This window comes from Schistocerca piceifrons, chromosome X (assembly GCF_021461385.2).
Source record: "Schistocerca piceifrons isolate TAMUIC-IGC-003096 chromosome X, iqSchPice1.1, whole genome shotgun sequence".
NCBI lineage: Eukaryota > Metazoa > Arthropoda > Insecta > Orthoptera > Acrididae > Schistocerca > Schistocerca piceifrons.
Genome location: NC_060149.1, coordinates 266,497,810 through 266,522,910, shown reverse-complemented (window position 1 = coordinate 266,522,910; position 25,101 = coordinate 266,497,810). Strand labels below are relative to the sequence as shown.

General features: G+C 41.8%; 1 protein-coding gene across 1 annotated transcript in view; it reads right to left on the bottom strand.

Annotated features, from left to right (window-relative positions):
- The window catches only part of LOC124722300 (oxysterol-binding protein-related protein 8), a 211,438-nt gene that overhangs the window by 171,154 nt on the left and 15,183 nt on the right, over window positions 1-25,101 (bottom strand). Inside the window, 1 exon segment of the mRNA XM_047247483.1 lies at window positions 4,060-4,121. Within this exon segment, the coding sequence (XP_047103439.1) occupies window positions 4,060-4,121 (62 nt within the window).

Here is a 25,101-nt window from a genome sequence, read left to right as displayed (position 1 = left end):
TGGTGAATGTGGTGGCAGGGCATACAGGGTGGTGACAATAGAAAGGGGTGAGGGGAAGAATAGGTAATGAAGTTGAGGTGCAATGGCTGCAGGGTCTAGTAGAGTGGCTGTGGGGTACAGTGGGCCTGTACTGAAAAGGTTGGGTGCAGCAAGGGTATTGAGGGAGTTGGAGTAGTAAGTGTATAGGGGTAGGGAAGTGGGGGTGTAAGGTGTGGGAGGGCAGGGGGCGGGCATAGGCTAAGGATAGGGAGTGTGGGTGACAGTGGAGGCTGTGCTGGGTGGGGGGGGGGGGGAGGGGAGGGGAAGTGTAGTGGGACAGCCAACAGGGTGGTGGGGTTAGGGGAGGGGAGGGGATGGGGGTGGGGAGGAGTGCAGTGGGACAGCCTAGGGGGTGGGGGGTGGGGAGGGAAGGGGATGGGGGTGGGGGTGGGGGTGGGGGGAGTGAAGTGAGACAACCTGGGGGAGGCAGTGGGGCAGCCTGGAGGGAGGGCGGAGGCAGTGGGGCAGCCTGGAGGGAGGGCGGAGGCAGTGGGGCAGCCTGGGAGGGAGGGCGGAGGCAGTGGGGCAGCCTGGGAGGGAGGGGGGAGGCAGTGGGGCAGCCTGGGAGGGAGGGGGGAGGCAGTGGGGCAGCCTGGGAGGGAGGGGGAGGCAGTGGGGCAGCCTGGAAGGGAGGGGGGGAGGCAGTGGGGCAGCCTGGAAGGGAGGGGGGGAGGCAGTGTGGCAGCCTGGAAGGGAGGGGGGGAGGCAGTGCGGCAGCCTGGAAGGGAGGGGGGGAGGCAGTGCGGCAGCCTGGAAGGGAGGGGGGGACGCAGTGGGGCAGCCTGGAAGGGAGGGGGGGAGGCAGTGGGGCAGCCTGGAAGGGAGGGGGAGGCAGTGGGGCAGCCTGGAAGGGAGGGGGAGGCTGTGGGACAGCCTGGAAGGGAGGGGGAGGCTGTGGGACAGCCTGGAAGGGAGGGGGAGGCTGTGGGACAGCCTGGAAGGGAGGGGGAGGCTGTGGGACAGCCTGGAAGGGAGGGGGAGGCTGTGGGCACTGTGAGGTGGCTGGGGCAATGGAGGAGCACTAGGACAGTGGGGGACCGGGGAGTGACGGTTATAGATTGTGGTGGGATGGGGGTTTGTAGAGGGTGGTAAGGATTGTAGGGGGATGGTAGGAGTGGATATTCGTAGTAGTAGGGGTAAGGGTTTCGGAGAGATAGGTGGATCTCACTGGCAGTGGAAGTATGGGGATTATTTCAAAAGTTCTGCACACTGTAAGACAAAATTAAAGCAATTAATTTATTTTACAAAATACCTTTACAAGCCTTCAATATAATCTCCATTCTTGCTTATGACAGTTTCCCAATGTTTTGTCAACTTCTGTATTCCAGACAGAGCACCTTCATTTTTGAGCTGTCTGATCGCTCACGTCACCTTACTGGAAGCCTGATCAAATGTATGAAAATGTTTTCCACGGAGTTGTTTCTTCTACTTGATAAACAAATCAAAAGTCTGGTGGGCTCGTATCAGGACAGAATGGTGGGTGGAGAAGTGTTTGCCCACCCATATCTGTTGGGCGTTTCTCTCATTGGTAAGACAATATGAGGTCTTGCATTACTGTGCAAAATGAGAAGAGTAGCTGAAAGCTTGTTAGGGCTTCTCTGATGAGTTTTAAGGTGCAAAACATTTTGTAGAAACAACTTGTAGTACATTCCCGTTACAGACATGCTCTGGAGCACTCTGTTTGTAGCTACGACTCCATTTATATCATATGCAAAGATCATCATCAGTTTCATGTTTGTTTGTTTGTGGCAGAATTTTTTCGGCTGTGGAGAGACGGAATTTTTTCCATTGTGACAACTGAGACTTCAGTTGTGGGTCATAATCTTGTATACAGGTTTCATCGAGTGCAAAAATCCCTTTCAGAAATTGTTCTCCTTCTATTCAGTAATGTCTGAGCAATTTTTCCACGATTTTTGTGAGACTTTTTCACTCAGCAACTTTTCTCATCTTTGATTTTCCTCACTTTTTCGTCAATCCTCTCTCAACATGTCATTAACAATAACATGAGAAGAGTAGTCTGTTACAGTTGATGGTCTTCCAGTTCTTGAGTTATTCTTAGTGCTCACTCAACCTTCATGGAAATGGGTAGACCAATTTGATACTGTCCTATGATCCACTACACTAATCACACACACCCCTCTCAAAGGGTTGTAAATTTCTACTGGGTTCTTTCCATGCAGGGATTTGATTTTGATGTAAGAATGCTTGTCACTATGTGTACTTAAACCTGACTCCGTTTCGCTTCCATTTTAAAACTAAATTACTGTTGACACAACCATTTGAACCAGCAAACAGATATACAAACATCATGCATAAAGGTTCGGTCACAACTGACACGAATTTCAACTTGATCAGGCCACCACAGCGGTCACGCATGCAAAGTGTGCAAAACTTTTGAAATGACCCTCGTATGTGTATTTATTCTGGTAACAATCACAAAACTGAGAGCTAATTCAGAGGCAGAAATAGTAAGAGACTGATTACCATATAACAGGTCATGCCGGTGGTTTGTGGTGCCGAGCTGGTGCCTTCCATCATGTTAAAATCAGGAAAATTTAGTGAACAAGACACCAATGAGTGTTCACTACCATGCTTCTCAAACCACTGTAGCATAATTCTGGCTTTGTGACAGTTATCCCACTATAAAATGCCATCACCACCATCTGAGAAGACATCAAGCATGAAGAGATGCAAGTGGCCCACAATAATGTTCATATAGTCCACAACAGTCATGGGGCTTTTTACTACCACACATCCCACTGCAGCCCAAGGTAGTCCACAGCAGTCATGGCGCCTTCTATCACTACCACACATCCCAGTGCAGGCCAAGGTAATGTTGACTACAGCATATCACTACCACGACAGACAATGATGGTGCAGTTCGGTTTCAATCAGCCATTTGCCTGGATGGCGGGTATCTGGACACGCCCATCGATCTGGTGTAACAAGAAACACTATTCATCCAACCAGGTGACATGTTTCCATTGATTGATAGTCTAATTTAAATAATACCCTACCCACTTTGATTGTAATTAATGATCTTGCATCAACATGGGGACACACAAGAGCCATCAGACACAGAGATCCATGTTCATCAATAAACACTGAATGGAATAATCTTCAACAGTTGTACATGTCCAGCATTGTACCCTGTCAACAGATCTGCCATAGATCGCTGCCTATACTGCTTTACAGAGTGAGCAAGCCTCCGACCTCCATGTTCTGTGACAAGGTGTGGATATCTAACACCTTGTAGAGTCTACTTGCGATTTCACCATCCTTCAACTACTTTCCACAGATGCACATGACAGTGCCATGACAACAGCCACCAGGACAGCTATTTCCGAGGTGCTCAGTCCCAGATGCCAGGCCATGACAATCTGCCCTTTGTCGAAGCTGTTTATGTCAGTGGATTACTCCATTTGCTGACTGTATTTTCACTAAAACAATTCCCTATTCATTTCTGCTCTGCTTGTGCAGTTCCCTTACTGTGTCACATGCTCTCAACACCACCACGCAGCATTCAATTGCGCGCCCACACATTCGCTGCAAACACGTATCGGTCGTTGGGAAACTGGTACTCTTTGTTGAAACATAACACGTTTCAACAAAGAAAATTAAGGAAAGATGAAATCATATCAGATCTGCTCTCTGACTCAATGAACAGGATGTTTTAACACTGTAACACAGTGTTACTTGCTATGCATCCACTACAGGACTGTCTATGTTTGAAATAAAAATTTTGAACAACAATGAGCGTTTGATATTCACATTACAATGACAAAAAAAAAAAAAAAATTACGATGAGATACTTTCAGGTGTGTGTACAAAGACTGCAGTATATATATTTTCACATTACTGGTGATATTAAATTAATACCATCTCTTAAGTTACTTCAGTTACATAACATGATTAACAAGGTGATCCAGATAAACAATCTTCTAATTAATTGATGCAAATGTGTGATTGATTAGCTTTGTAAATAAGTACAATGGAAGATTTTTGTGAGCAAAATAATACCTTGTCGGATGCAGGAGATTCTCCAGATTTAGACACACTGTTGTCAAGCCAGTTTGCTACATCTGAAAACAAAACAAAAATTAGTGTAGAATAGTTCTTTATGCAACTCCATGGGTGACAGGTTTTGTTTCATTCTATATGAACAAATCAGATATGTTTTACTCACAGTAGTAAAAGGGGTTCGCCCTGACAAATGTTTTTGATGTTCTGTTGCTGGTTCAATATCAACAGACAAGATAATATATGTTTTGTAAACAAAATGTGAATAATACAAGTCTTTTTAAGGCTCAAAATGAAGGATCGAAAAGCACAGTAACCAGCTAAATATGAGTTAAGGAAGAGTCTCATGTAATTAATATAAACAATGAATCTCACATGCAAAATGTCATTTTCATCTGTTTATCTCACTGTGAGACAAGACAGTTAATGGCTCCATGGAAAAATGTTTGCAGTTGCCTATGGTACCAACACTGTACCTCAGCATGCACCTCTTCGTCTGAAGCAAATTGATGGCCGTAAATATCTTTCTTCTGGGCTCCAAAAATATGGAGATCCCGTAGGGAGAGATCAGAAATGTATGGAAGATGTGTAAGGACTTCCCAGAGAAACTTCTGCAGTGTAGTCAAAACAACCTTGGTAACATGTGGGCGGACATCACCCTGCAACAGAATCACGCTGGCTGTCAACATTCCTGGGTGTCTGGACTTCATGGGTTGCTTCAATTCTTGCAAAATATCCATTTACAACTGTGCGTTAATTGTGGTGACATGTCTGAGAAAGTCAATGAGCAGTGGGTCCTTACAGTCAACAAAAAATGTCAACATGACTTTCCCAGAACTGATGGGCTAATTGTTTCAACTATGACAAAGATTTGCCTGGAAGCCCATGCACATCCTCTATACTGTCCTGTTCTCTCCCCATTCAATTTTCATATATTTTGAGACCTGAAGAAAGACATGTTGCCTTGGCCTGCTCAATAACCAGGTCCGTCCCCCATCGCGCACATGTGGAACATGATCAGACGACAGCTTCAGAGTAATTCACAACCAGCATTAACCATCACTGGATTGACTGACCAAATGCAACAGGCACGGAACTCCATCCCACAAACTGACATCCAGCACCTGTACAACAAAATGCATGCATGTTTGCATGCTTGCATTCAACATTCTTGCAGTTTACACATGTTATTCATGTAGCAGCATTTTACATTTCCAATGGCTTATCTCACACTTAGATTAACCTGTGATCTTGCAATGCTTATCACTGAAATATATTACCCAGACAAATGTATTTCCAAAATTTCATTGCTCTGCATCAGGGTGCTCAACCCACTGATCGCAATCTATCGGTCGATCACCATGGTTTTTTGAGTTGATCTTACAAAACCATATACAAAATCTGTTTAAATGAGCTGCTTCTGGAAAATACCAGTTTGCTGACAATGGATTATTCACACAGTTTTTGTAGGCGGTAAATCTCTCGACACGTATTTTGTCTCCATCTGCATTTCACCGCCTTTAATGCTCGTGCCAAGTGTACATGACAAACTTACTAACGTGTTTGTGAAAAACGAGTGCAGCTGAACATGGGAAAACATGCAATTCCCGTTACAATGCATAAATGTAAGTGTATAAGTTTGCTGTGTAATGCCAATACAATAGCAGCAGGCATACCTATAATGGGAAATACTGAACACCACTTCCGAACAGTTAACAAAGACTTCCAATCGGAAACAGCTGTTGGTAGTAGGTCAAGGAGGAAGCAACTTTCTAATCTTCAAAGTAAATTACAATCATAGCTATCTTTTTTTTTTTGTAAATCTTATAAAAAAATGTCTTTCATACAACATATCATCATTCTGTGTATATGAAATACTGATGCAGCATGCAAAACAATTTGACGATGGGATAGTTGTTAAGGTGCACTTTCTGGCAGCTAGTGAATCCCCATTTTCCACATCTGAAAACAAGTCAGAGATCACCCAGGGAATGCCATGAAAACATTCCTACGAGTACAATGCTCCCTCCTGCAGCCTGAGTGAGGACATTACATGCTGTACACACCAATGCCATCTGTCCGATGGAGCATAAAATGTGTTTCATCTGAAAAGTTCACTAGTCGACACTCAGTGGAGATTCAACTGCGGTATTGGCATGCAAATTCCAGCCTTCATTACCAATGAGCAGTAGGCAGCATGAATGCACAAACCAGATACCTGCTGGGGAGGCCTATACGTAGCAATATTCGCAGAATGGTCACTGAGGAGACACACTGAGTAACCCCTTGATTCATCGGAGTGGTCAGCTGCTCAACAGTTGCATGTCTATTCACACCTCCACAGCAGTCGCTCACCTCTATCATCTATGGCCCATGGTACACCACAGTTCCTTACGTGTTGGTTTTGGATAGCACCATTTTTTCATGCACAGCATACTGTAGCCACAGTGGCATGCAAACAGTTTACTAACTTAGCTATTCTGGAAATGCTTCCACCCTTGTCCTGCAAGCAAATGAACATGCCCTTTCGAATACCTGATAAATTGCTCCATTTCTGCATTACCACAATGACTGCACTAACTCCTGCGTCCTCCTTTCATGCCTTTTATACCCTCCACTGCTTGTGCTGTCACCTGCTGTCTGTGAGTGGTTATTGCACACTGATGTCGAACATAGGTGGTGGTCATTATTGTGACTGGAACGTGTAAATAAGTTAAACAAAGAACTTCAAGGAAAAAACCAGACCATTATAACTTTAATGTCTTTTATAAAGTGCTTCATGCAAAAACTTGACCTTTGGATAGCACGGTTACAGAAATTAAATGTGTAAAACTTTCCTCAAACACAGTCAGAACTGTCAGATCTACAAATGTCATCGGATCATGAAGCTGCAAAGAAGTATACAGCCAGCCTGGTAGCACTGAAGACAGTCTAAACCAGTTTTCAGATTTCAGGGCAATGAAATCTGCTCTAGCTTTCATAGTTCATCATTTACAATAAGTGGATGTGGAAGATATTGCAAACAAAATGGATACTTTTTCCTCTTGTAGTGAGTATTAACTTGAAGAGGAAATAATTTGATTTCAAAATAATATTTAATTAAAAGTCAGAATACAATAAAGGTACTTTTGGAAAATGAGTGTAAAAACCTACTCTACAATTTATTGTTTTTTTAGATCAATTTATCTATGCAATGCATTGTTTTCAATAATAAACATAGAGAAATATAAGTGTAGACATAAACTGATCAGTCCTCATCTTTCAGACTATGGAAAGGCAAGTATCTCACTAAACTTTTTCCAACATGTATGATGGTGTATATTTGAATTTTTTTCACCTATGTAATATCTTTAAAATTGAGCAGTAGGCCTACAACTTTTGATAGAGAGAAATTACCTTTTATGTATTTTGTATAGGTAATGGAAATGGTTAATTCTGGCCCAGTGTTGTTTTGTGTTTCAACCTTTATGAATTTTTAAGTCCGTAGATTTCTAAATGGGCTAAACTGCACGTAGTAGATCACAATCTTTAAAAGGTTGAGAACCCCTGCTCTATATTAATTCAGTGTTGCGATTTTTTTCTGTCAGTACACTTAACAAAACATGTTGCTTGTAGAACATGTGAATAAATGTGTGTGTACCAAGGGTTTGCTAGCAGACAGAAGTCAGCATGTCATCAGAGACATCAAAACTGGATGAAGCCTTGGGAACATCTTATGCCAGTGTGAAAAAGACAGATATAATTAACAATATACAGTGATCAACAAGAATACTGGGTCATCTCTCTGCCACAGAAATGATAATCAACATGACACCTGGAGAGTGGGCAACAGAACAGGAATGCTGGAGGATGTATGCTGGAGAATGAACAGAAACTGTTTGACTACTTCTGTATGCAGATTTAAAATAAATAACTAAATAAATAAATAAATAAATAAAGCTAATATAACTGACAATGAAAAAGATTAGAATATAGTGCTCAGAGAAAGGAAATGAGTGTCACGGAAATGGTGGGTTCGTCACATGCTCTTCTGGTCCCATTATTTGAATATTTACAAGTTGGTGACCTACTATGACACCATTAGCAGTCAATAATGCATTGAAAAGCAAGGTCTTGTCAACTTACGTGGGCATCTGAATTTTTCAGCTCTGTAACATGCAGTGTGTGTCAATCTGAAACACAACTGCTGTTGGAATACAACATTAAGGAAAAGACAAGTATGCTCGATCAAGGTGTTTATTGGACATTGTTCCAAATGTGACACTGTATGAGCCTGCAGTTTTTGACAGTAGGGTATGTAATGTTATAGTTGTATTGGGGGGGGGGGGGGAGGGGGGACATTCAATAAGTGATGAAACACACTTTCTTCTTGGGCAATTTTGAAATGCAAAATTTGTTGTGGTACATCATGGAATCTTCCTGCTTCAGCCCCTATAGCTTGATTAAGTTCTAATATGTGTCAGTGCCATATGCAGCCTTCAAAATGGCATCTGTAACGGAGATCCATTCTGAGCAGAGAGCTGTCATTGAGTTTCTTTTGGCAGAAAACCAGAGCATCGTAGATATTTATAAGCACTTGAAGAATGTCTATGGAGACCTGGCAGTGAACAAAAGCACAGTGAGTCACTGAGCAAGGTGCCTGTCATCATTGCAACAAAGTCACACAAACCTGTCCAATATCCCATGTGCTGCATCACAGTCAAACACCTCACTGCACTACAGGACTTTCACAAAGCTGCACACCTGAGAGGAGCTCACAAAACTTCACTGGACTGTTCTTCTTCATCCACTCTACAGCTTGGATCTCACACCTTCCAACTTCCATCTGTTTGGCCCAAAGAAGGAGTCACTCTGTGGGAAGGAGTAAATAGGTGATGGGGAGGTCATTGATGCAGCAAGACATTGGCTCTTATGTCGATCAGTTGAGTGGTATCATGTGGGCATACAGGCCCTTCCACTAAGGTGGCATAAGGCTGTTGTATTGAATGGAGATTATGTTGACAAGTAGGGTTTTATAGCCACAGGAGTGGGGAATAATATAGAGTATTTGAATCCTGAATTAAACCAACCTGCTTTCAGAAAAAAATATTTTGCATTGTTTATTGAAAGCCCCTCATATGACAAACATGCTCAACACTGCCGTTACTAAAATATTTTGAGATTAAGCAACATACACCAAGACTATAAGTCTAATAGTTTCTTGGAATCTAGGACACAGATGAGACACCAGTTGATCATGCATTCTAGGATCTTTTATAGTGATGTCAACACTTTAATTACTTAGTACTATAGGGTACTTCCCTGGTTTCAGGAAAGGAACCGAGATTTCCTTTCCCCACATGCTGGGAAAATTACCATTCAACCACACATCATTAACAACACCTAGGAAGGTATCTTTCACTTTCTTAATGTTAATTAATGTGGCTTACCAGATTTGATCATTGCTTGGTCAAGTCTCTTGGGCCTTAACACAAAATAACAATAAGACGGTGCGGTGGTGCTCTTCGGTGTTGTTGCAATGGAACTACCAACTGCTGCTCTCCTTAATGCCCGATATGTGCAGAAAGCTAGAGTCTGGCGATAGAAATTTAATGCTCTACCATGCTATAGGCAAATCTCCAGGTACTGTCTGAAGACACACCTACTTCAACAAATTTGTTGAAGCTGACCAGCCATGTTTGTCAGAAACCCTCATTATGGCTTAACATACCTTTGTAGCATTAGTGGAACATTTCACTGAGTCCATGTCATGATCTCTTCTTGCTGTCTCTTGACTATCTTCACCTTATTATCCTAAAGGCTGATATATTTTCTACAGGTAACAGGAATCTGAATCACTGCACAGATACATGGCTGTTCCTAATTCTTGAGCAACAATTGTGATTCCACCATCATGCTAAGCTGCCTCTGAAGCTTGCCTGAGGACTTCAAGGTACATCCACCAACAATGATCCAATATGACCCATCTAAATGGTTGTCTGATCAAAATATCCATGTTCATGGATGCCTACAGATGTTTCTTGTTCACAATTATCCTTACTGTCAGCTTACATTGTTCTTACTGTCTTCTTGCGACATTTGCCTTACCATGTCAGATGAAAAGTGTACATGCAAACTACTAGCATTTACAGCAGTAAGCAAGGTTTATAACATATTCATGAGTAATAGAATTAGAGATACATATATATCTGTGTAGCACATTCTTTTGGTCTGATGATGATGGCAACAAAATATGGCATAGACTCCATGACTAAGTAATGGAGAGCTATCCTGATTCACGACTGTTCCACTGCCATCACCAATTCACAGAGACTGGTCACAGCTAGACTGAAGTTGCATTTAGTTTGCTAAATGCTGTCCCATACGTGCTCAATGAGTGAGTTTCATGGCATGTGGGTTACACAAACACTTTCCTAACATCTCTCAAACCATTCTGACAATTCAGGAGTAATGGGGTACTGTGCACTGTCAAATGACTGTACAGATCACCTGAAGGGTGCCGTATGCAACAACAGGTGCAATGGCCACACAACAGCTTCCTATATCATTCATTTGGGAGAGATGGTAGATTTTTTCACAGACCAAAATTAATCCCAACAAAACAACCCTAACATCAGAATACCTCAATCACCTGACTGACTGGTGCTCTGCCCACAAGCTGTGTAAATCACTTCATCAAGTTTTTAATGTACTACCATTGGTGTGCACCACCCATATCATGACTCATCACACCAGAAAACATCCCTTTCCATGTAGTGTGTGCCCAGTGAGTGTATTCCTGTGGCCATGCAAATCTTGACACAGTGTAGGCAGTCTGTCTACTGTTACAGTATAGATTAACCCTGTCACCAACACACAATGCAAGACACTCTAAGCTTTATTCAAGCAGTTTCTTGTGTTTGAAGTCATTATGTGATGGTAACCAAAACTTTGACATTTTGCATTTCAGTCTACCTAATGAATAAGAATAAAACACATTTGGTGAATGTTTAACTTCTGCAAATGGCTACAGTATTTTGCCAACCTGAGCTGATCAGTATGTAAATATATTTAAAGACAAAACTCAAAATTTTAAAACTGAAGTACATTTATGCCACTGGTGTGATATAACTTAGATGCAAAGCAGACATAGGTTTTCAGGAAATAACTGAATTATGGTTTCAGAATAATGTGATTTCTACACAGTCAGATATACAGTCATGGTGCTGCCTGAATTGGCCAATTTTTAATGTGTATCAAGGTAAATACAAAATCAAGACTGCAGGTTAAACTCTGGACTCAAATTTACAGCAAATTTATCTTGTATTTAAAGGAATTCGATATTTATATGAACAAACTTGTAATACAGTAACACAAATTATTTCCAGACACTCAAAAGCACTCAAAACTTACTAAATTATGTAAGACAGTTTTACAATTGATAGTCTTGGACTGTTGACCTTTGTGAGCATGTCTGAAGCAATTCTCCAAAGTCATGATTCTCTTTCACAACCATGACTGCCTTCCTCCTCAAAAAATCACAATGTTAAGCTGTTGCAGCAACTTTGTCATGAAGGAAAAGTATTCTTAACCAACTTCTCATTTTACTTTCTGTCTGGCACTGTAATGGCCCACTGCTGGTGTTTTATCAGTATTTTTAGATTGCTGTATCACTCTGCATACACTACATATTTTTGAATTAAAGGAGACCACTCAATGAGAAGCAGAAGCACCGAGCTGTCGATAGGCACACATAAAAGAAAGACCTGCTAGCTTTTAGAGCTACCCTTTGATGAACGCACACACACACACACACACACACACACACACACACACACACACACACACAGAGAGAGAGAGAGAGAGAGAGAGAGAGAGAGAGAGAGAGAGAGAGAGAGAGAACTATGATGCCCGCATGCTGCCAGCTGAACTAACAGTGCCATTTTTCGGCAGGTGGAGTGGTTATGGTGGGGGTAGTGTTGGGTGAGGTGGATAGAGGGAGAAGGAAAGGGAGTTGGGAGGTGGGAGACAGGGAGATGGAGAGAGACTGAGGGTGGGTGGCTAGTGGCTCTGAGGGAGGCGGGTGGTTTGCTGGCTAGAAATGCAGGAGGGAAGGGTGGTGGGTATACGGGCTGGCACAAATGTAGTGGCCAGAGGGAAGTGGCACACACTGAAGGTGACATGTGAACTTTAACAGGGAGAGGGCTGACAGGACGGAGGAAGGGAAACTGTTGGGTTGGGGGTGGAGATGGGGGCAGGGGGGTGGGGGTGGAAGGTGGAGACAGTGTGTTGCCTGAGATTGAAGTCAAGATGACTACAGGAGAGGAGAATGTGTTGTAAGGATAACTCTGTCTGTATAGTTGAGAGAAGTAGTTGGTGTAGGGAAGGAACTATATAACCTAGTTTGTGAAGCAGCCACTGAAATTGAGCAGATTTTGCTCAGCTACATATTGTGTCACCAAGTGGTCAACTCTGTTCTTGACAACAGTTTGGTGGTGGCCATTCATCTTAGTGGACAGCTGGTTGGTAGTTGTATGAGGGTCGTTTGAAAAGTTCTCAGAACGGAATAGAAAAAAAAAAAAAAAGTACTTACATCACTGAAACTTTTTTTATTTTTCAATGTAGTCTCCTTGTAGATTAATGCACTTGGTCCCATCTCGAAAATGAGTTTCTTCCAGGCTTGCAAAATAGTTGTTAACTCTGGCTATCAATTCTTTGTCTGAAGTGAATCTTTGTCCACCAAAAATAACTTTCAGTTTTGGGAAGAGATGGAAGTCTGACAGAGCCATATCAGGTGAATAAGGTGAGTGTGGCAACAATTCATACCTTAGTTCGTGTGATTTTGCCATGGCAATGGCACATGTGTGTGAGGATGTGTCAAGAGTCGCGGCACCCATCTTGCCGAGAATTTTTTCATTTCTAATTCTTCAGTTAAAATCTGATATACCCTTTCGGATGACATCTGGCAAGTGTGAGTAATTTCATAAATTTTCAATCGGCAATCCTCCATGACAATTTTGTGCACTTTCGCAATGATTTCTGAAGTAGCAACACATCTTGGCTGACCACTGTGTGGATCATCATCTAAGATCTCCAGACCAAATTTAAATTCATTTGTCCACTTGGCAACAGTTGAAATGAAGGAGCAGAGCCCCCACTGTATTCTGGAAATCAGCATGAATGTCCTGTGCTTTCATACCTTTCTTTACGAAGTACTTAATCACTGCTCAAATCTAGATTTTTTCCATCTTTGCAAATCACTATATGGGAACAACAACAGAGCCACGTGACCACCACAGCTCTCTTCCAAGAGCATTGACATGGCACATGTTTACAGGCAACAGTCCAATGAATATCACGTGAACAACTTGTTGCGCTAGCGCTGACCTCTTGTGGTGATTCCGAGAACTTTTCAAACCACCCTCGTACCATCATAAAAAGCTGTGCAGTGTTTGCAGCAGAGTCGGTATGTGACATGGCTGCTTTCACAGCTGAACCAGCCACTGATGGGATAGGATAAGTCTGTGATGGGACTGGAGCAGGAGGTGCTGGGTGGGTGGATTGAGCAGGTCTTGCACCTTTGTCTGCTACAGGGATCATATCCCTGTGGCAAGGGGCTGGGAGGGGGTGTTGCATAGGAGTGGACTTGAGTGTCCTGTAGGTTGGGTAGGTGACAGAAAACCACTTCATGAGGGGTGGGGAGAGTCAGACAGTCACTCATATATATGAAAGTCATCTTCAGATACAGAATTATTGTAAGGCTGCATACACAGACTGTCGACGTTTTCCTGGTTTCACTATTTTGAGAGGGTGATCAAAATATTCTACCACGTAATAAGCCTGGAGCACTTTCTGCACAGTTTACTGTATTTATACCACAAAAGTTCTCTGATAAAATCAGTCTTATGAACTAGAGTGAAGTACAAAGGAATTCATCTGGTTCAATGGAACAGATGAGTAGATTGCACTGTATTTGTGGTGCTGTTTGCAGAACGAGGTCTCATGCAAAAGATGATACCTCACAATGGCATCACAAGTAAGGACAGTTACTGCTAGAAACATCAAAGAATCTGAGACAGACATGCCCCCATATGTTTCCTTATGATGCCGCAGGCGGAAAGTTATTTTTGTGCCACTAAGCCCAGTCTCTACGTAATCAATGACCACCTCTAATCATCACTTATGATGACTGTATCATCTTAGCACAGATACGACTGTGTGTTAATACAACAGTTATTCAGAACTTTATCTCAAGTTACAGACAACTGTACTCTGATGTGACACTGTGATTCTGCAATGAATGAAGTGCTAAATGTTGTAAGTTTCAGCAACAGTCTCAAATAAACATCATCTGTGAGGGGGGGGGGGGGGGGGGGGGGGGGGGAATCAAATACCATCCTATCAGGCCTTCAGGCCTTGAAGGCCCAATGGTATAGACTAGCTGCTGTGCCATCCTCAGCCCTTAGGCATCAACAGATGCAGATATGGAGGGGCATGTGGTCAGCACGCCGCTCTCCTGGCTGTTGTCAGTATTCGTGACTGGTGCTGCTACTTCTCAATCACCAATTACGTAGCTCCTCAATTGGCCTCACAAGGGCTGAGTGCACCCCGCTCGCCACTCGGCAGACCTGGACGGTGACCCATCTGAGCACTACCAAAGCCTAACAGCGCTTAACTTCAGCGATCTGATGGTACCACTGCTGAAAACTTTGGAAACAACTGTTGTTTCCAAAGTTGAGTATTTGCTATGCCCACGTTCCAATAAATTACTAATAATTTGTGTGTGTGTGTGTGTGTGTGTGTGTGTGTGTGTGTGTGGGGTGTGCGGTGCGTGCTTGCTACAGTACACCAAAATGGCAATGATGATGGTTCTTCAGTGTTCTTTTGTCCACCACACCACACAATGGCAACACCGAATGTTGCATGTTTTTTCAGTGCATGGACTTCCCATGCTTGCCACATGGACCTCCATGAACTGCTAGTTATGGGGCATTCATACTTGCACATTTGTCTGCTTCTATCAAACACAGAGTGTTTAACTATTTCTGAGGCCTCACAAGAAATGTCCCTAAACAAAGCTGTTCCGTTTCAGGTGCAGCCGATTGAACAACTGCTGCTCAGTATCCAATAAATGAACATGTTACTGTTGCAACAAGCAGCTCAACAACTGGTTGCTGCTCCCAAGGTTTGCCAGTTTAACAGTAAAGGATTTGGCTAAATATCACATGCAACTGGAAGCACACTTTACAGCTTACAACATTAAAGGTTTAGCACACATTGTTTTTTCTGTCTACATTAGGAACTGATGTATTCCATCTGTGTATCAAACTATTCCCTGCTCTTCAAGTGGAAGAAATTTCTTATGACAAACTCTTTCATATGCTTGATGACCATCATGAATCTCAGATCCTTATAGCTGCAGTGAGACTTAAATTCTTTCAATAGTGTATTGCTGAACTTAAAGAGCTAACAAGACATTTCAGTTTCAAGTGTTCTTGTGGACTAAGCTATGGTGATACATTACACGATGCAATCACACAAAATGCATCAGACACATATATTTGTGTTGCTAGTCTAAAACTGCCAGATGCAAATCTGGAAACAGTTTTTTCTGTAGTAGAGTCTCAAGGAATCGTGAAAATGACTGAAGTTGATTTTGAGTCTGCATCTCAATCTAAAGTGAATGTAAGAGTGAATAAAAACTGGGTTCACATTATCTGTAAAAGTAAATGTAAATCTTTTCAGTCTTTTAGTGCATGTGGTGTACTTCAGAATAATGGGAGGAAATATTGCCTCAGTGTTGTTCTAGGTTACAGTGTAGTTCTCAGCAAGTGCATGTTGTCACACAGCAGCTTTTTCCATTTCACAGAAAACTTCTGCTGTAGTCCACAGACAGAAGAATAAATCTTTTGTCCAGTTAATGAGTGGCTCAAAAGACAAAATTTCAATTACACACATGAGCACCTGTTTCCATCAAAAAAAGGACACTCATGAAATCATCAGTAGCCCATGGCTACAGAAGCCTACTTATGTTTTGCCTGCATATAACGGACATGAAACACTGGTGTTTGGCAGGTGCAGTTTGCCAGCAACTATTCGTGACATTAAAAAGAGTGTTTCATTACATGTACTATGTCCTAGAAACAGTGAAAACATTTTTTGTTTAGACTTGTTTGATTTGTTCAGTCTGTGCAAACAAGACAATGTGTTACAAATCAGTGCTTCAGTGCCTCATGCCAATGTTTAGACTTGTGTACAAAGTACACCGAACTTTTTGAACCAGGATTAGGAAGGGCTACAAATTTTGAGGTACACATTACTGACACTGTACAACCACCATTTTCTCATATGCAGCCTGTGCCCTTTGCAATACATGAGCAGGTTGCTCAGGAACTGCATTGATGGAAAGACAATGGGGCAATACAACGAGTTTCTGAAAGTCTGAGGGCGTCATCCTTGGTCACTCTTGAAAAGCCATCAGGAGGCTTACGTCTGTGTGCCACTTTCAAAGACACAGAAAACTGAAACTGTGGTGGATTCATTTCCTCTCCCACGACTGGAGGAATTAATGGACATGTTGATACAGAGCAGATTTTTTTCCAAGACTGATTTACACAAGGTCTAATTGAAGGTACCACTGAATGAGCAGTTCAAGCAACATTTTGTGATGAACACCCACCTAGATTTGTTCAATTTTCAAAGGCTATAGTTCAGAAGTGCTTCAGCTCCCGCTGTTTTCCAATAGTTCCTGGAACAACGTATAGCAAAAGCCCTTCATGTACAAACTATCTGGAAGATACTGTTGTTATGGATCATACACCAGCTGACCATCTGGCACATTTAGAATGTTTGTTTCAAATTCTTGCTGTGGATGGCTCAAGGTGTTACAAGAAGTGCTCCTTTAATATTTGGGTACATAATAAACACGCAGGGTATTTAACCTGCTTATTTGCACTTGTCTGTGGTTAAAGATTTACTTACACCCCATAACATCAAAGAGATCAAGGCTTTCATGGGGAAGCTTACATATTACACTGAGTTTATTGCAAACGCTGTGCACATCACTACTGTGCAGAACTGGCTGTGCCAGGAAGGTGCTCCCTATGTGTGGTCCCACGAATGAAAGGATGCATTTTAGCAGTTAAGGTACACATTGTTAGGTCATCATCTTTGATTCATTTTGATCCAGCTGAGCTTGTTGTGTTGGGTGTGAGTGCATTGTCTTATGGGATTGGGGCTGTGCTCTCACAGAGATGGTTCCTCTGATAGGACCTTAGTTTTCACCTCAAAAACTGCCAACAAAGCAAAGTGTTATTACAGTCAACTTGAAAAAGAGGCACTTACCATTATCTATGGTGTTACCAAGTTTCACCAATATTTGTATGGTTAGAAGTTGTATTTTATTACAGATCAACTGCCTTCAATGCCTTTGTTCCATCTTTCCAAGCCTATCCCATCACCAACAGTGCAAAAATTGCATTGTTGGGCCCTGATGTGGCCTAATTATCAATACGAGTTGTTATACAGGTCTCTTGTACAGTATTCAAATGCTGATTTTGTCACTGTTACCAGTTGGTACAGACAGAGTTTGATCCATCTGAGGAATCATGTTATCAAACTGATGCTCAGGATTTCAGAATTCTTCAAAATTTTATTCTTAACTTTCAGCATATTACTGGAGCAACTGCTTTCAACCCAGATCTTCAGGTCTTTTAGCAATATGTGTGTCATAGTCATAATTTGAAAGAAATCCCCCACCCAGTGGCGCATAATTACGCCTAGCATTGTCACCTGCTATCCACATGGTCAGGGGTTCCGCTGTTGCATACAGAGAATAAAAATGCATGGGTTGCAATTCCTCAGTCCCTGTGGGCACATCAGCATCACCAGAACCAGCTGTTGTGCTTTTATGTCAGTGATTTGGCCACAGAATATTTTCTCACAGACCCAGCACACCAATGGCGCCTGCAACTCCAGTCATCTACAAGTCTCCGTCCACTGCTGTTGGCACTGCCCAGTATGGTGCCAATGGAGATTGATACCGCACTGCCGCCATTGCCAATGTCAACACCATTCCAGCTGCCTGAGTCAATGTCACCACCCGATAGCCAGCACAGTGCCCCTGAAGTTCCACTTGCAGTCCACCTGACCACAGCATCAGCATCACTGGATGTGGGCCAGCCTATACACCATCATGGTCTATCCCTATGGCACTCCTACTTCCAACTCCTGGCTACAGGTGTCGTATCCCTATGGAAAATCTAGGTGCAAGACCTGCCTAATTCACCATCCACCACTTCCTTCTCTAGTCATGTCACATGCTTATCATATCCTACTAGAGACAGAGTTACCTGTGAAAGCAGCTATTCCATACACCAAATCTGCTGTTATGACTGCACAGCTTTTTATGCAGCATGACAACCAACCAGCTGTCCACCAGAATGAATGACCACCGCCAAACTGTGCCCAAGAAGAAAGTTGACCATCCAGCAATGCAACTAGCTGTTGGGCACAATATGCTTGAGTTCAGTAGCTGTTCCACAATCTGTGCCTCTGGATCCTTTCCACCAGCACCAGCTTTTCTGAACTACATAAATGGGAGCTATCTTTGCAACACATTCTTCTATACAGTCAAACTCTTCTATACTGTCAAAATCTGAAGTCAATAACTGTCATAATTTGGAAGTTAGAAAAAAGAAAAGTCAGTTAAAAAACGTAATTATCTGACACTTAAAAAACTATATATATATAAAAACAAAGATGATGTGACTTACCATACGAAAGTGCTGGCAGGTCGATAGAAACACAAATAGACACATACGTACACACAAAATTCAAGCTTTCGCAACAAACTGTTGCCTCATCAGGAAAGAGGGAAGGAGAGGGAAAGACGGAAGGATGTGGGTTTTAAGGGAGAGGGTAAGGAGTCATTCCAATCCCGGGAGCGGAAAGACTTACCATAGGGGGAAAAAAGGACAGGTATACACTCGCGCGCGCACACACGCGCACACACACACACACACACACACACACACACACACACACACACACACACACACACACACACACACACACGTGGATGGATAAGTGTGTGTGTGTGTGTGTGTGTGTGTGTGTGTGTGTGTGTGTGTGTGTGTGTGTGTCTGCGTGTGTGCGTGCGCGTGTGCGTGCGCGCGCGCGTGTATATACCTGTCCTTTTTTCCCCCTAAGGTAAGTCTTTCCGCTCCCGGGATTGGAATGACTCCTTACCCTCTCCCTTAAAACCCACATCCTTCCGTCTTTCCCTCTCCTTCCCTCTTTCCTGATGAGGCAACAGTTTGTTGCGAAAGCTTGAATTTTGTGTGTATGTATGTGTCTGTTTGTGTTTCTATCGACCTGCCAGCGCTTTCGTATGGTAAGTCACATCATCTTTGTTTTTAAATATATTTTTCCCGCGTGGAATGTTTCCCTATTATAATGATGATGTGACTTACCAAACGAAAGCACTGGCAGGTCGATAGACACACAAACAAACACAAACATACACACAAAATTCAAGCTTTCGCAACCCACGGTTGCTTTCCTGATGAAGCAACTGTGGGTTGCGAAAGCTTGAATTTTGTGTGTATGTTTGTGTGTCTATCGACCTGCCAGCGCTTTCGTTTGGTAAGTCACATCATCTTTGTTTTTAGATACATTTTTCCCACGTGGAATGTTTCCCTCTATTTTTATATATATTAATACTTTGCAACTGTGATTATTTGAAAAGATATGATAACACTGAAGAATCAAACTTGGAAAGTTCTCCTTTTAGAAAACCTTTCGTAATTTTTTTGTAGTAATGACTTTAAGAATTTCAAGTAGATATTTATGTTTTGTGTTAGGGTGAGTGTGAAAGAGAATACTTGTGTGAGTGTATGTGGGACATTCGCCAATATTAAATTTTCAGTTTGTAATTCTCTATAGGAACTTGCAAGTGTTCCAGATTTGTATTGTGGGAACGAATCCAATAGTGGTTCCCCTACTAGTGGATGACAGATGTCCAAGCATGTTTGAATATGTCAGAGACAGCCAGAACGTTTGCGACTATATAGTTAAATTCCAGATGTAAAGTACAGCTTAAAGTTTATTTCATTTTATTTGTTTAACAAGAGAGTTTTAAGTTGCTTATTTTAATGACGTCAATGAGCTGAGAGCAGTGGTTGGTTCTTGCTAGATTTTGGCGCAAGCCGCACCCTGAAAGTCAGTTCTGATTGGCCGTAATTCTGTACAGCCAATAAGAAGTGAGATGGTTTGTCACCTAACGCATGAGATAGAGAGGCTTGTAGAGGCAGAGAGGAGGAGGAGGTGGTGAAATAGCTTTCAAAGGAGCTCGTCATGCTGGAAGTGTCCGAACGCATTATGTGTAAAACAAAGTGATATTGTGACTTCCGCGTTTCAGTGCAGTGATAAAGGTAGCTGGTGTTTACCATTAACTATTTGCGAAATTTTAAGAGTCGAGAGATATTTTGTTCTGGAGAAAATCGCGTGTGTAAACTTTGAACTAAAAGCGTGGTGGTACTAAGTAAATTTTCTTTACTGACTATTTATGGGAAGCAAAAACTTTAAATAAAGACAACCACTGAATGCCGAGTGCAAAAGTAAATAGCAGTTTATAGACTGTGTTACTCTTGTAAATGATTTCGGAATTGGATAGGAAAAGTTCTGGCTGTTTGAGTGTGACGAGGACTGTGAACAGGAACTTTAATGATTTGAACACATGTGGGCTGATGATCTTGCTTAAAAAAAATTTTAAAAAATCCTAATGCAAGTTTAAAAGGACCTTTGAACTTAGAAATTTGAACAGCAACCCATTTTCAATTTATTCTGTAGAGTTCACAAGACTACCTTCCACTTTTTTGTACTTATAGCGGCCTCCGATGTGTAGTTATGAAATCTCAGTTTCTTCAACACTGCTTTTCTGAGATCTCTTAAGTAGCTGCAGTCAGGAGTTACGTGTGCAGATCTGCAGCAGTATCGAGGTAGGTGGACAACTTATGTTGCAGAACCACCGTCGATGTCAGAAAGAGCATGTTACGTTGCAATTAGTGCTGGATTGGCCAGGAAAAACATTAGTCAAGTTTGCAGAGGTAGGTGACTTTCTAGAAAAGCAGTAGTGTTGGGATAATCTGACTGTGAAAAAGTGCTCGCGAATAAATAGGAACTGTGAAAGGATCAATATTATGAGTGAACTATCACCACGTGGATAGAAAGAAAGTGATAGCTCATGAACTGTGATTGCGTTTGCTGTGGTTGGCAGACAGATTTGCGATTACATCTCGCCGAATGGAGTTGTGGATAGTGGCGACTTCATGCAGAACACAAGCTATGAGAGACGACATGACACTGGCAACGAAAGCAGTTGGCAGTGCTGACCTGAGTGGTGGCCCATAAACTGGTATGATGGCCCAGCGAATGGTGGTCAGACCCGCAGTTACAGCTAGCTGTGTCGGAGACATCAGAAGTGCAAAGTTAAGTATAGTGTCCTTTAAAACTTTGTGTGCGAGTGTGCAGAAATTGAATAAAATGGCTGAAAGTAAGCAGACAAGTGTGAAGGACGAGCTGAAGGTAGATTTGGGGAAAGAAAAAGGGGAAGAAGTTAATGATTCCATGAGCTTTAGTTTGGATGTATCACAAGCAAATTTTAGTAGTACTTTGTCAGATTCATTATATGGTAATTATGGAGTGGAGGGGGAACAGAATGTATCGGACCCCAGTGTTTCAGAACTACCTGTTGTGGTGGCTAATATTGATCAGGAAATTGTGTCAGTCAATGATGGGGCAAAAGATAGTGTAGCAGGAATGTTAATGAATCTATTGACAAAAATGAGTGGGTTAGAGTCTACTATGACAAAAATAGGTACGTTATGAGATGGAATCTAAAATAAGTACAATGCGGTCTGATATTGATACAAAAATGAGTGGGTTAGATTCAAAAATGAGTAATATGGGTGTTGAAATAGAATCTAAACCGGATAAAAAAATTTCAGATCTAAGAGAATTTTGCAAGCGCGACAAGGCAGTGCTTAACAATAATGTAAGAATTGAAATCAACCAGGTTAAACAGGGATGTACACAATCTATTGTTAAAGTAAAAAGTGAATTAACAACACAGATCGAACAAGTTACTGATGATCACCAACAGTTTAAAGTGCATGTTAAATCAGAGATAGTCAAGACTCATGAACATATCCAAGTGGTGGAAAACTATGGTGAAATAAATCATGCAGCATTAGAATGTAAACTGAAAGAAAGTAAAGATAAGTGTGAAAAACTTGGGGCACTGGCTTGGAAACCCATCTTAACCAATTCAGTAGCAGTGTGAATGAGCAACTGTGTGAGCACGACTGTCGAATAACAAAAGTAGAACAGTGTGTTACTAACAGTAGTGGTAGCATTATTTCTAGTGGAATAATAGAATCCACTGAGATTGCGTATATCACACATCGTCAGTTTCTCAAGTTTGATCCAAATAAAAGTGTACATCCACATGAATTTTGGAATGACTTTGAGGATATCTTGCCTAAAGGGTGGAGTGATAAGCAGAAGCCGGGTTTATTACTTCTAACTTAATGGGGGAGGCAAGAATCTGGGGAAACTTGGCCTCAGATAAATATAATAAGTTACAGGAATTTAAGCAAGCTTTCTTTGAAGAGTACTGGGGAAAGCGTAAACAAATGGATGTGCTAAATCAGTTTTGGTCTGGGGAAAAATACAGCCCCAAGAAAGAAGGGATAAAAAGATTCGTACAGAGGTGGGTAACTACTCTAACCTATCTTAATACTAAGGTAGAAACTGAACAGATAGTTATGGGGGTAGAAAATAAGCTACCTTGGTATTGGAAGAATAAGATTATATCTGCACCTAGAGATAATGTAGATAAATTCGTGCAATATCTTGAATGTGTAAAAACTGTACTAAAAGAGGAGGACAGCGCGAGGAGAGAGTATCGACATCCTGTTAGCAGAATGAAAATCGAGCCAAGGTAAACATAAACAGAATGCGTGTACAGAGAGGACGCAGATACCGAGGTCGATCACGAGGGAGAGGCTGGACATATGATAATCGGATCAGTGACCGAGGTCAGTATGGCGACTGTAGACAGCTGTCAGGAGATGACGCAACCAGCTGGCGGAGGACATCAGTTAGTGGTGGCGTACCTCAACAGGAAAACTGCTAAGAGTTTACGAGAAGGCTGGTGCTCACAGACAACAACATTACCAGTTGAACCCACTGGCGAAACCATTTGTAAGAACGGCACCAGTACAACCACCTAGTATTAATGTAGTCAGTAAGAAAGAAGGGGAGAATAACTAGGAGCAGCAAGAGGCAAGGGAATTAACCAATGTAGAGTTAAGGGAGCACAGTAGTAGTAACACCTGTAATAACAACACATTTGTAGGGGAGATCAGCACTAATAATAAGGTTCTGAATCAGGAGGTGGAGGTAAATCTGCACGGCGAAACAGAGGAGGAACTGTCTGACAGTTGTGGAATCAATAATGGAGAAGGGGTCAAAGGGGTGCTTGATAGATTATTTGAAGCAATTGAGAGTAGTGAAGAGGAGGAAATATATAATGCTGATGACACCTGGTATAGGGTCACAGAAACAGATGTAAATACAGAAAGGGAAACACTAGAAAGATGTTCCAATTTAGCGATAGTGGACAGACTGGTAGGAGCTGCCACTAGTAGTAATAATATTAAGCATGAGGAAGACCCAGTAAACATAAATATGATATCCACACAGAACATAGGTTTTGACAGAAGGGAAACGGTGCAGGTTTTACCAGACGAGGTAGAACCTGCAAATAAAAGAGTACGTAGGACAGCCTATAATAGAGGTAAGTGTTTTTGATGAAAATGTAAAGTGTTTGATTGATACAGGATTAGAGGTGTGTGCTGTGTCCCAAAATTTTGTTAGTGAACTCCCAGCAAATAAGCAGGTAGTAATGATGCCAGTAAGTGGCCTAAATAAAATTGTAGCAATGGGAAAAACCAAAAAGGTGATGAAGCAAGAAATATTTCTACCCATAGTAGTAAAGAGGGTAGCAATTAAGCAGAATTTCTTAGTAATTAGTGAACTAAGTGTTGATACGCTGGTGGGTGCCAATTTTCTTAGTAAACATGAAGGATGGGTAAATTTTGGGACCAATGACGTAATGATAAGAATTAATGGTAACCTTATCACACTATACCATTCATAGGTAAGAGACCAAGTGAGGATGAAGAACTAAATGACTTGCCAATCTGTATTTGCAGGACAACAAAACTAATGGAAGGCTATAATGAGTATGGTGGTAATGAAGAAGTGGATCTGTCTGAACTGGATAGTGTCAGAGCTAGGATCAATGATAAATTGCTAGAATTAAGTGAGCAAGATGAGGGACAAAGAAGACAAATTTTGACTAAGCATATAGGAGTATTTTCTGATCAGCCAGGTCTAGTTAAAGATTACGAGTGTTTTTTGACAGTGAAAAAGGATGCCCATTTTTTCAAAAAACCGTTTGCAGTTCCTGAAGTGCTCAAGGAAGCAGTACGTGGCCCGATTCAGAATATGCTAGAGTGAGGGATCATTGAAAGAGCAATAAGTGTTTATAACAACCCGCTGGTTATAGTACCAAAGAAGGATGGCTTGATCAGATTAGTATTAGATGCTAGAGCCTTGAATAAGATAGTATTACCTGATAGTGACAGACCTGAAAATATAGAAGAACTGTTACAGAAGTTTAAAGGGGCAAAATTCTTCACATCCATGGATGTAACCTGTGGTTACTGGAATCTTCCTTTAGCCAAGGAATCAAGAAAGTATACGGCGTTTCTATTTGAAGGTAGCTGTTATCAATATAGGGTGGTGCTGTTTGGCCTAAATACAAGTGAATGTGCATTTGGTAGATGGTTTTTCCAAGTACGTTAGATTTTACCCTTTCAAGAAAGCTAATTCTAAGGTAATAGGAAGCAAATTGGAAAAGGATTACTTTGTAAATATAGGAGTGCCTAAAGCTATCTTATTTGACAATGGGTCACAATTTATTTCTAAGAGGTT